At 32.0% G+C, this 12,375-nt stretch overlaps 1 protein-coding gene across 5 annotated transcripts; it reads left to right on the top strand.

Annotated features, from left to right (window-relative positions):
- The first annotated feature begins 1,477 nt into the window (after nt 1-1,477).
- Nucleotides 1,478-9,150, top strand: LOC105771396 (UDP-N-acetylglucosamine transporter UGNT1). 5 transcript variants are annotated; one of them, XR_008196019.1, is made up of 12 exons: nt 1,478-1,695; nt 3,053-3,129; nt 4,418-4,579; nt 4,662-4,795; nt 5,623-5,753; nt 5,837-5,881; nt 5,986-6,083; nt 6,558-6,665; nt 7,271-7,327; nt 7,414-7,523; nt 7,859-7,942; nt 8,982-9,150. XR_008196019.1 is itself a non-coding variant. In XM_012592847.2 (11 exons), the coding sequence occupies exons 1-10, from the start codon at nt 1,488-1,490 to the stop codon at nt 7,486-7,488; spliced, it is 1,095 nt and encodes a 364-aa protein (XP_012448301.1). In that variant the 5' UTR covers nt 1,478-1,487; the 3' UTR covers nt 7,489-7,523; nt 7,859-8,293. The 5 variants fall into 5 exon arrangements, 4 of the variants coding, with proteins under 4 accessions (XP_012448301.1, XP_012448299.1, XP_012448300.1 ...); XM_012592847.2 differs by lacking the exon at nt 8,982-9,150 and having other exon boundaries at nt 7,859-8,293; XM_012592845.2 differs by lacking the exons at nt 7,859-7,942; nt 8,982-9,150 and adding an exon at nt 7,601-7,812.
- Nucleotides 9,151-12,375: the final 3,225 nt, after the last annotated feature.

Raw genomic sequence — 12,375 nt, 5'->3', positions numbered from 1 at the left:
ACTATATGATCAACAACCATTTAACAGAAGAAAATCAGTGTTTGATAATTGAGAAACTGAAAGAAAATGAAGGAAAACTATATTATTCATTATGAAAATACAACTATTGTATTTATGTACAAACAAACGTGAATTGATAAAACAAAATAACTACTGAATAACAACCATAATTAACAGTAATTATTAGAGTAGTTATCAATAACTGATAGTTGTTAGTCTAATGATACGTAAATTTATACTAAATATATACAAAACTTAAATAAAATATAAATATAAATTGATATTATATAAACAATTATTCAGATAACTTTTAACGAATGAATAGATGAATGTTATTCAAAATTCAACTGTTTAATTTATATTTAATAAATATTAGTATATATTATTTAAATAAAATTAAAATATTATATACATGACAAATATAATTATACCACACAAATACCAAAATAGTTATCTTTTAATACAAACACTTTTCTTTTAATGTTTAAGACAATGTTAAATTTGATTTGAAAAAGTTTCAATATGGTAACCTTTTGAGTCAGATATATTCTGTTAAAGTGCAATTATTATTAAATCATTTTACCAACTTGGTAATACTAGAAGAAATCCAACGTTCAATATTCATATCCCAGCAATTAAAGAAATACAACCGAGAAATGCGTTACAATTAAACTTACTCCATATGCAATTATCATATATTGTCATCATAAATAAAATTTACCCAATTATTTATTTAAATCGCATAATCAAAATAAATTTAAAATCTAAATCTAAATCTAAAATTTCTTTAATTATCATCCGAGTCCCAACCATTAAAAAGGAAATGCTGTATCCATAGTTGGCCAATGAACATTTAAAAATATGGAAAGTTGACAGGTAAGGAAAGCACAGCGCAGATCCAAACAAATATTGTGACATCAATCATCACATTCCTTGTTTGTTTTTGGTTTTTTTCCCCAAAAAAATTACCTTCTTTTCATAAATAGAATATTTATTTATAGATTTTTTCATAATAAGTCTTTAATATTATTTTAAATATTATTACATATAATATTAATTTCATTTACCAATACATTAAAAATACGAGTTATCTTGATTGAGCGTTACCACGATTGACATGATTATTATTGTTAATGCGAAATATTTGAGTTTTAGTATACTGAAATATTTTTATTTATGGGTTGAAGAAGAATTATAAATTCTAGATATAATGTAAAAAAATCAGATATGATTAAAACTTATAAATTAAAAATTAAGAATTACAATCATACACTCTTATGAAAGTAAAGTAAATAAAAAATATTATTTAATATTTTTTATAAAATAAAGTAAAGAACATTTAATAGCAAAATCTATATCTTTGGGTGGGACCGGGGGATTAACTTAATGTGGACCCTCAGTCCAACACATTCTCGGGCTCTGCCCACTCAAAAGTCCCTTTTTATGGTTTTCGCTTTTCGCTCCACTAAGAGGACACTCTTCTTCTCATGCTTGCTGTCACTCTGAATCTTCTCTTCCCTCATTCCATTTCTCGAACAGAAAGCGAATTCGAAAATTCGGCCATGACTTCCATTAAGCAAGAAGGTTTGCCACTAACTGATCCCTCCAAAATTGAACTCCGACGTGAAACCGCCGTTGTCTTGCCCGGGAAAAGAAGAGGAGCGCACGCTGCCCTTGGCTACATGTGCAGTGCAGGTCTCTAAATTTTAAACCTCTTCATTTTTTTTCCTGTTTGATTGTTCGCGTTTTCACCTATGAAGATTCTCTTTCTTTTTTCAAGCCCTTTTTCCCTTCTCTAGTTCATGTTCGTTAATTTAATTTGTTAGCATACGTAGGTGGTTTCATTGTTATTTTTTTTCTCATCACTTGTTTGGTTATAGAGTTTTTGAATACAACAAATAAATCATCATTCTACCGTGGAATTTAAAATCTCACTAGCTTACAGTTGAATGTAAACAAGTCAACAGAATTTTTGAATCATGAGCTCAACATATCGAGTTAAATGGACACGTTACAAAATTTATAAACAGTTTTTAAATTTCACGAAAACTTGTATAGAATGATAATACTAAACTAGAACTAATTTTATAAACAGTTTTTGGTTAAAATCGTGTTATATAATAATATATCGAATGAAATAAATGTTCTTGAAATGAAGTTGTACCCTCTATTCTATGTATTGGAGAATTGTGAGTTTTCCTACAAAGATTTTGCAAATGAGCTATCTACTTGGAAGAAGGAATTATAGAGTAGAATAACTGTCTATTTGTGTGTTGAGCTTGAATCTATATTAACGGAGGCCACCAATCAGATTAATACATAGATTCTTTTCATTCTATACTTTTAGCTTGTAGAAAGATTTGTCATCTTCTTTTTTCTTTTTTTTTCCGTTATTGAACGTGACAAAAAATAAACTGTAGATAGTTTCGAGATTTGTATCCCCTCGTAAGTATGACAGAAAAATATCTTATGTGTATTAATTCAATTGCTTCGACGTGTAGCTTGCATGGTGGAAAGGGTCTATATAATAGTTTCTGCTATTCAAGAGAGTTACCGAGGTTGTAACAATCTGACAAAAGTTCTAGTGGAAATTTTGCCGTAGTATTGAGAAAGTCTTGCCATGTTTGGTTTGTTTTATTTGAATGAAGTTTGTAAAAATCACTTATATTGGAAGTGGTATTGTTATTCTATTATCTCTTTATTTCTCTCTACGTCTGATCATAATGTCTTGAATTCTTTGTTCTTCTTAATTAGTCTTTATGTAATTGAAGAGGATTCCTTCATGAACTAGAAAAGAGAGGGAGACCATAATTGCCGCTTCATTTATCTCCATTTATAAGAATCCATTTGCTTATCTGTTTGTGCTTTTTGTAAGCTACAGGATTTTTGGCTTTATGTGTAATTTTGACACAAGGGTAATAGAAATAAATGGTTCTAGTTATTTATTGAATCACCTTCAGCCTCTGCAGTTACCGTTTTTGATTAATTAGTGTTTTTCCATGAACACTACTAATTTATCTTTTCCGTTTATGCTTTTCTTTTCTCTCCACAGTTCTCTTGGTTCTGTTCAACAAAGCAGCCCTTTCTTCTTACAGCTTTCCATATGTAAATGTGATCACACTTTTCCAGGTAGATCACTTACTAAGTTGGTTTCCTGAGCTAGCCTAAGTATACTCGGCAGAATAGTTAAATGTTCCAACAGTTGAAAGACTTATAGCATATCTTCCTTTTTAAGATCTTCAGTGACAATTTTCTTCATAAACAATTGCTAGCAGCTAAACTTCCCTTCATATATAGTTGAATATATTCCCAAGATGTTTCATGAACAGAGCAGAACAAGTGATATGGATCAAAGAACTGATTGATGACAATTTCAATCCTAAGTAGATTCTAAAAGTTGAAGCTCTCGCACTTAAAATTTCCGTTTTCTATCTGTATCAGGAAGTTATTGTCCAATTTGACATTTCCTCTCCCTTATAGTTTTTCAGTAATGTAAATATCATTTTCTGTCCAATTTTAAGTTATTGGGCACTGTTTACTGCAAGTTTGTCATTTTCTGCATTACCTTTACTTCCACAGCATGTGCATCCTGATCTGGTCTTTAAAGTGCTTAGCCTGCTATGATATCTAGAGAAACTCTTCATTTGTGCTATAACATAAAGGTTCAAATACCCATGACACTACTGAAAGGTTTTAAAGAGCGGGGAAAAGCTTTGCTACTTGAAATTACTTTGCCAATCTATGTTACCTAGACTTGGAAGAGTATCTGATATAGGTATGTGTCCAGCATGCATGTTTAACTTTTTTAAAGTTTTCCCTTGTATTTGAAGAATCATACCCTATATCCATTTCCGAATATAAGTTGGACACAGATGCTAGACATGGGTACTGTAGAGAAATGAAGAATCAGGTAACATAGTTGCCAATTAATTGATAACGATCCTCTATTAAAAGATACTAGATCAACCCATCAGCAAACTGCAGTAACTGTTGAAGTTTTTGAAAAAATCAATGATATACATCGAGGTAAAGGATCATGGATTTACACTAGTAGTGTCTTTTCCTTATAATTTTGTATGGTTGAAAAAGAGCTTGAGAAAGATCAAATCACCTTCCTTGTACAACCCCCTCTCCTTTTATTCCTCTCCTAAGAAAACATGGGCATACTATTGATGTCAACAATTAGGCTTTACATGTATTTTGGTTGTTTTATTATCTCTTGACAGTTAACAGATCAATTACTATCATATTTAAGAAATTCAGTATCGCAAATTTCTATTTAATTTCTTTCATCTTATTTAGACTTCAGTCATTGCACCCTGTTTGACTTTTGGAGTTTGACAATTGAACCACAACACATTAAATTTTTTCCTTATCTTAGTAGTTTATAAATGAAGTTGCTTTTATGTGTATTTAGATGCTATCTTCTTGTGCATTTCTCTATGCCATGAAACGCTGGAAGATCATCTCTTTCTCAGAGGGGGAGCCACAGAGTGTTACAAGCAACCCAATCACCTTAATACCATTGAGGACACTAGTTCATACCCTCCCTCTGGCAGTTTCATACTTGCTATACATGGTATGATATTCACTTTATGCGTGCTTGGTGAAGTTTTAATCTTTCTCCTAATCGTTCCCTTTACTTGCTTGTCTGGTTAAAGTTAATCACCATGGAATCCGTTCGTGGCATAAATGTTCCTATGTACACCACTTTAAGGCGGACTACTGTGGCTTTTACCATGATTGTGGAGTATCTTTTGACAGGACGGAAACACTCATCATATGTCATTGGCAGGTACGGAGCCCTTCTATATGCTATTCGTCTAACAATTCAGTCATGCATTGTATTTAAGGCATCTGCATGCATGTGCATTTGGTTTATGTGGTACGTGCACCTCCTACATCATAAATAAGAATGCTTTTACATTTACAAAATTCAAATGGTTCCTGCCACTTTAAGCTCTCATGTCTTGCCCACATATGAAGTTTCATTGAATATTGTGGTTGCTTAGAGAACTGAGATTTCTTAGATTTCTGCATCATAAACAAGAACTCATTGCTTTTATATTTACAACATTCCTGACATTTTGAGCTCTCATGTCTGAAGTTTTACTTTTGAATTCTGCGGTTGATCAGAAGAGTTAAGTCTAGACAGCTGGGATGTCTTAAAATTTCTTCATCATAGCACCATGAGCATCAGCTAACCTTGGTGCCTGAGCATAGCTCAAGCACCATCAAAGACCCCCAACCCCCCAAAAGAAAAAAAAAAGAGTTCTGTATCATAAAAAAGAATGCATTGGTTTCATATTCACAAAGCTCAGAGCACTCCTTCCATTTTGAGCTCTCTTGTGTTGCACACATTTGAATTTTCACTTTTGAATATGTGGTTGATGGGAAGATTTAAGTTTAGACAACTGGGCAAGTTTGCTTGAGGTGCAAAAATTATTTTAAGCCTGAAAACAAAACAGGGTGTCACTTGCAATAGAAAGTTTGATAATTGATAGCTATAGTTTTCATGTTCTGCAATTATATATATGAAATGTTATCTTTTATGCATCAGTATCTGAATGTTCAAGGCGTGACTAATAACTTTCTAATGGACTAATCCAAAGATTTCATCAGTGTAGGGATAATTATAATTGGTGCATTTGTTGCTGGAGCTCGCGACTTGTCATTTGATGCCTATAGCTATTCCATTGTTTTTATGGCAAACATCTGCTCTGCAGTATATCTTGCTTCCATCGCTCATATTGGTACTAAGCCATTTTTGTCTCTTCGTCTCTCACGGAATGATAATTTCTTTCTAGTTATTTGAGAGCATTTCCTAACTTTTCAGGTAAATCCAGTGGCCTCACTAGCTTTGGCCTTATGTGGTGCAATGGTAAAATAAAAGAACTAATAGAATTTTCTTATATCCTTATCTATATAAAAAACTACAATTAGGCTTTATCTGAACTTCTAAAAAATTTTGGTTGATTCTTGAAGGAATAATTTGTGCACCAATCTTGTTATTTTGGACATCATTCAAAGGTGACCTTGAAGCGTTGATGAGCTTCCCTTATTTATATTCTAGTGGGTTTCAGGTGCTTCCTTTTTACAAAATAATATATCTCCTTCTCTGTTTAAATTCCTTTTACTCATGATGTTGTTGAGAAAGTAAGTGCATTCATTGTTAGCTATTTTGCAGATCTATCCATTAATACTTCAGTGCATTCATTGTTAGCTATTTTGCAAATCTATCCATTAATACTTCTGCTCAGTTTGCAGCTATAATATTGTTTGGTTTTGCTAATGCAGTCAATTTCTTTTTGTTGATGGCGATTACCAATCTTGCTTGTCATGCAGTCTTTCTTTTATTGCTTTCCCTGGCAACAAAGTTTTTCTTAATTGTTATCCTTCAAATTCCTTTCTTTTGTTAACTCATTTGGGCAAAATTTCTTAGCTTCTCTAAAGTTAAGCCAAGATTATACCGACCCTAATGATATCATGACATGAGATTAGAAAAACTTTATAGCATTTAAACTCTTTTACATGTTAATCATTTTAACGTTGTGCAGGTTGTGATGCTTCTCTCTTGTATCATGGCTTTCCTAATAAATTATTATGTATTCTTGAATACAACACTCAATTCAGCTTTGACACAGACAATATGTGGCAATTTGAAGGTGTGATCACTTGTTCTGCTTTGGACATATTTGTCATTGGCTTTGATGTTTTGTCACTAAAAGGAATCTTTTATTATGTTTGGACGGGAAGAAGTGTTTTTGGGAGGGGAGTTGAAAGAAGACTCAAATGAGGTGAATCATTCCGGAGATCACTGGATCACTGTGCCTGGAATTTTTAGTTGTCTGTCTAAACCAACTTTAAGCTGCAGTAATGAATTGTCTGGGCTTAAGTTTCTTGAATGTCCATAAAGTTCACTAATCAAGATTTTTATGTCCATAAAAGTCATCTCACAGTAGGAAAAAGAGTGTTTCTTCAACTCTTACGGTTTAACAATTTTGCATGGCAACAATTTTGCTTTTCCTTTTTTTTACAAAAGACTAAAAGAGGTCAGAGTTCTATAGAATAGGGGAAGGGTCGAAGGGGTGGGGTTGATGGAGATAAACTTGGGGTTCAAATGTTTTTCCATGTGAAATAATGGTTTTATTTGGTCTGTATCATGCCTTCAAAATGTCCTACTGGTCCAATAGATGCTTTTTCTCAGCCTCTCATTTAATTTGTTCCCTTGCATGTTGGTGACGCCTAATAGCTAATTGTACTGTGGTAGGATCTTTTCACTATTGGATTGGGATGGCTACTGTTTGGTGGGCTTCCATTTGATTTGGTGAGTATGGGCTCCTTTTCCTTGTCGAAGTTTATCTTTGCAGGACCCGTAATAACCTGGGATACTTTCCCGTTTCTTGCTTTTAGATGAATGTACTCGGCCAATCTCTTGGGTTTTTGGGATCATGTTTGTACGCCTACTGTAAACTCAAAGGAAAATAGACACATGGCCGCTGCTTGAGAGCCTCATACTGGAGGTAAATAATAATATTAATGGCTAATTACTATTATCCTTTTCTTCTACAAAATTTTGATTCAAAGATAAATAGTGTAGAGCGCACATGAATATCTTCCGTGGTCAAAGCTCCCTGCACAAATAGGCAAGCATTTAGGCGTATAAGAGGAACAGGGTCTCTTTTGCTTTTCAATGTCACCCAACACAGAAAATGGTTGATTATAAAGAACAGTAGTTTCTTCTATATATATATATATATAAAACTTTTCATAAAGAAATTTTGAAGTTGCCAAATTTTGATTTCACCAAAATTCCTGCAACTAATACTTGCTATGGATACTTGGTTGCTTTGGGTAGTTATCAATGGTTATTCCTTTGTGCAACGACATTGCTCCACTATGATTCGAGTTGTAGTAAAAAGCTTCTTTGCAAAAGGATAAGGTGCGTACATCTGACCTATCCCAAACCCCATAATGGAAGAGCCTCGTACATTTTGATATATGCCCTTTAGCATATGTTTCTTCTCCCTAAAGATTAAGATTGTTGTGAAAATATTTGTTTTGAAAAAAGCGGAAAAAGTATATAAAAGATACGGTTTTAATAAATTGAAATGCCATAAAAAGTGTGTTTAAAATAATTAGATTTTTAGAAATGCAAGGAAAATAAAATCATTTCATCAAAAACCTAATTAGATTTTTGTTTGCTTTATTAAATAAATCATGATTTCAAAAATAGAATTTAAAATGTTTGATCTATTTTTTTAATCAAGAGGTAAGGAAAAGGGATTAGTCAGAGCTAATATTATGGTCAACCACAGGTCCACATCAATATTGTTTGGTATCTACATTAATAATATAGGATTCTTATATTATTAGTTGGAATGCATTTGAGCTCTTTTACGAAAAAAAATGAGTAAATTAGTACATTAGATTAATGAGTAATTTGATCTTTTCATTAAAAATTTTGTTCATTTATACTATTTAAAACCAATCTTGTATATTAACATGAGGTATATGTGACACATCACGTGTAATTGTCTAGTTATTTCATCAACCACATCAATTTTAACCGTAAAAATAGATGAAATTTTAATAAAAATAACCAATTAACTTTTTAATGTAACATATATGAATTAAATTACTTATTTTTTTAAGTAAAAAGAATAAACTTTATATTAACTCTTGATAAAGTGACGTCTATGGTATTTTTACCTTCATTAATCACATATAAAACATGGCTTTTGCTGGATTAATGTAACACAAGAAAAGAAAATTAAGATCCCTTTACCTATAATGCAAAATGAGTATCGGTTTCTTGTGCAATAACTCATTCCTGCTCAAATCAGAAATATCGCTACCATTGCTCTGACACATGAGACATTATTATAACGTAGCGACAATTCATGAACTAATTTCTTTTCTTTTCACCCCCCCCCCCTGCTTTGCCATGGTGTGCCCACACTGACTTGGGGACATTTCAGGTATCCCTTTTCAGTCTCCATAAAAGGTGAAATTGTGTCCATTTGTGCCTGAATCTTTTACAAAAGCAAAAAGCTTCTAATATCCACTTATTGCGGAGCAATTTTTTTGGGGGAAGAGAGATTCTAGGAGGTAAACCTCTGCTATCTCCCATGTGTGGTGTGGACAGTAAATAATAGTAACAATTAAGGCAATGTAAGAGAATTGAGAAAGAGATGGGTAATAAAACTCTCGAGATCTTGATGTGTCTTTCTTGTCTCCACAAACTGACAACCCCAAGTTTGGCCTAGTTGCCTTCCATGATTGAAACATACTCCTCAGTCCTCACCCCACGTTTTGTTAAAAGCTTAAATCTTGCTTTCAATGTTCTCGTTTCTCAAATGCACTTTCTTGACCTTTCTTACCAGAAACCCAGAAAAAAGGTCAACTTCTTTTATCTTTATTGCTACGGTTCATAATGTCATTGATCTTGGTGTTAGGCCCATTTAGTATTATGATTAATAATCACATTTTAATCGTATTTTTAATTTTAAATGTAAGGTAAAAAAAAGTTAAAATTTCGATATATGAAATATTTTTTTCTAGGTATAAATATTAAAACTATAAATAAATTTTGATTTAATGTGAAATGTTAGGTATAAATTTTAATTTTATATATTAAATTTTAATTTGATTTAACTTTCAATAATCACTGACAATATGATCAAAATTAACATCATTTCACATTTAATATTATATAATTTACATACACAAATAATTATATTAATCTAATATGAAAATAAATGTATATATTTATTATTTTAAATGTGCACAGTTGAATTAGAATAAAAATTCATATATATATTATGACAATATAATATTTATGTGTATAATGCATCAAATGAAATTTAATTTATCAAATTACTATATAAATTTGATATTTATTTAAAAATAGTTTTACACTTTGAACTTTAGATTACATTCTAACCCAAAGTTCAAATAGTAAACCAAACTAATCCTCCCCGGTCAAAGTAGCTAATATAAAGTCAATTATTAAAAGTATAATAATTATATTTAATTTTTTGGAAGTGCATGGAATATGAATTTATTTTAGTATATCTTTGTTACGGATGGATGCATTAATTCCTCAAATTTCTCCACTTGATAGAACAAAAGTAAAAGAGTATAAAAGAAAAAATAATAAAAATAGTGGAAACTTGAAAAATCAAAAGTCATTCAACTACACACTTTCATCGTAGAGATGCTAAAAAAGTAAGCTAGCTTTGGGTGATAAAAGCCAACATGATGATGATGATGGGCCATTACTATTCCATACAAGTTGAATAAATCTCTGCATTAGTAAGAAACATGGGTGTCTCTTTGTCCCCACCCCTTTAATCAACAACAACCTCACCTTCCAAATCTATCTTCCCACTCTTCATTCTGAATCTGTTCCATTTTAAACTAAATTTCAATTTTCAAATAATTTGTATTTTAATTTTAAATCTTATTTTTGACACGAATTGTTAAATCAATTTATTCTAAGATACAATCTCTTACTCAATAATAGATTTGATATATCGTATTGATAGTCGAATCAAACGCTTGATGGTTACTAATTAAACTATTTTTTTAAGTGACTTAAATAAAGATTAATAAATAAAAACAATGTAAAATAAAATAAAAGCTAAATATTGTGCTATATACTATAGCGTTTGACCTATCGTCCATTTATTGAGACCAAAAATATGCAAAAACTGAGATTAAAAAAAAAGGGGTTCCTAGGATCTGGTGAGAAGGGAATGGAATGGTTGAAGGCGTGAGGGAATCTGTATTGGTAGTGGCATGCCAACTTATCCCCCCAAACACATGAGTGTTAGAGAAGAAGGGTGCTTTATTTATTTTTTAATTAAAAAAAAGGTTGCTTCTTTTTTTAACAGTTCCCAAAATCTTCAAGAAGAAGAATAAGAAGAAAAAGGAGGACCCGCCACTCCCTTGTTTGAAAGAAATGGAAGAGAGAGAGAGAGAGGAAAAAAAAAAAAAAAGAAGCAAAACCCAAGGAGTGTGTTCCCTAGTGCAGGCCCAAGGCAGGGCTCCTTTAGCGCCGGTGTCTCCGCTTTGGCTTCTTACAACCCAACCAAATCTTTGCCCCTTTTTTTTGCTAATTGCTACGCGCCGGTTTGTATGAATCTAACTAATACTATGCATACATACATGTATACGTATAGGGGTATATTATAGTCACGTATCTACACTGAGTTCAAAACTTCAATAATATCAGCTGAATAAAGATTTGGTACAAGTTGAACTCAGAGATGAATCTTGTAAAAAGTCATTGATATTGATATATACGGATACGTACATATAAGCCAACTATCTTATTCACTTGATTAACATCAGATAGAAAGGTGGAAAAGAGTTTTTTTGGGTAGGGTTCTTTATTTCCCTTTTTGAGGAGACTGTTTCCAGGTGCATGCGCAAGAGAAGGAATTTGATTTTTATTGAGTACAAATTAAGCATGGCAAACCCTAAAAAGTAAGTTCATCATTTCCCTCACCTTCTTCCCCCTCGGTCCTCACATCCCATATTCCGTAATCACATTTTTAAATTAACGACAATCAATTGCAATAAATATCGAAAATGTTAACGAAATAGCAATTTCTATTTAAATCTCCACCTGTAATCACTCTCTTAGTTCTTCTTCTCTCGTGCATCAAATAAAGTTATAATGGTTGTTTCTTTTGTTATTGACAATCTCATCACCTTTCTTTTTCTTTTCCTTTTTGTTTTTCCTCCGTTTGAACCCTAATTCAGCCTTGTTTTTTGATTGATTTGAGTGGTACTCCATAATCAACAGTGATGATCATCAAATACTTTTGCTGAAAACTTTGAGGTTTACATTAAGGTGAGTACTTTTTGAATTAAACAGAAGAATGTCTCCTCCATTTGTCTTTTGTTAATGTTTTTTTTCCTCATAAATGTAGCAACATGTTTATGTCTTAGTGCACCAAGAAACATCATATTTTTACTGTATTTGTCTTGTTGTTGAATAATAATTGATTTTTAGATTTTTTTTTTCTGTAATTTGCTTTTAGCCCATTTCATAATTAAATTCAGTGATTAGACAGATTAATAGTTTAAGCATCAAAATTTTGCCTTGATTTTGACACAATTAAGGAAGGAATAAAAATCATGACATAGAGATCCCACTTTGTCATTATCATTCTCCCAACCACCAGCAAAACCGCCATGATCTCCACCTTCTACTCCATGAAGCTAGGCATCTTTTTTGCCCTACCAGGGACATTGGAAAAAAAAAAGATCAAATTTTACTGTCATGGGGGCCATATCTAAAACTTCTTTATTCAAGTACCCTCTTTTTCTTCGTCTTCTTGTTGTTGTTGTTGTTGGCTGGTT

The sequence above is a fragment of the Gossypium raimondii genome, chromosome 5 (genome assembly GCF_025698545.1).
Source record: "Gossypium raimondii isolate GPD5lz chromosome 5, ASM2569854v1, whole genome shotgun sequence".
In the NCBI taxonomy this organism is placed as follows: domain Eukaryota; kingdom Viridiplantae; phylum Streptophyta; class Magnoliopsida; order Malvales; family Malvaceae; genus Gossypium; species Gossypium raimondii.
The sequence above is the reverse complement of the archived record's forward strand: the minus strand, read 5'-3'. Positions and strand labels throughout refer to the sequence as shown.

What these genes read in the sequence shown, in the direction of transcription:
- LOC105771396 (XM_012592847.2), top strand. Translation starts at nt 1,488, where the DNA reads ATGCTTGCTGTCACTCTGAATCTTCTCTTCCCTCATTCCATTTCTCGA. An exon ending in TTTCATACTTGCTATACATG is followed by an intron (nt 4,580 to 4,661) that starts GTATGATATTCA and finishes GTCTGGTTAAAG; the next exon opens with TTAATCACCATGGAATCCGT. An exon ending in TGGCCTTATGTGGTGCAATG is followed by an intron (nt 5,882 to 5,985) that starts GTAAAATAAAAG and finishes TGATTCTTGAAG; the next exon opens with GAATAATTTGTGCACCAATC.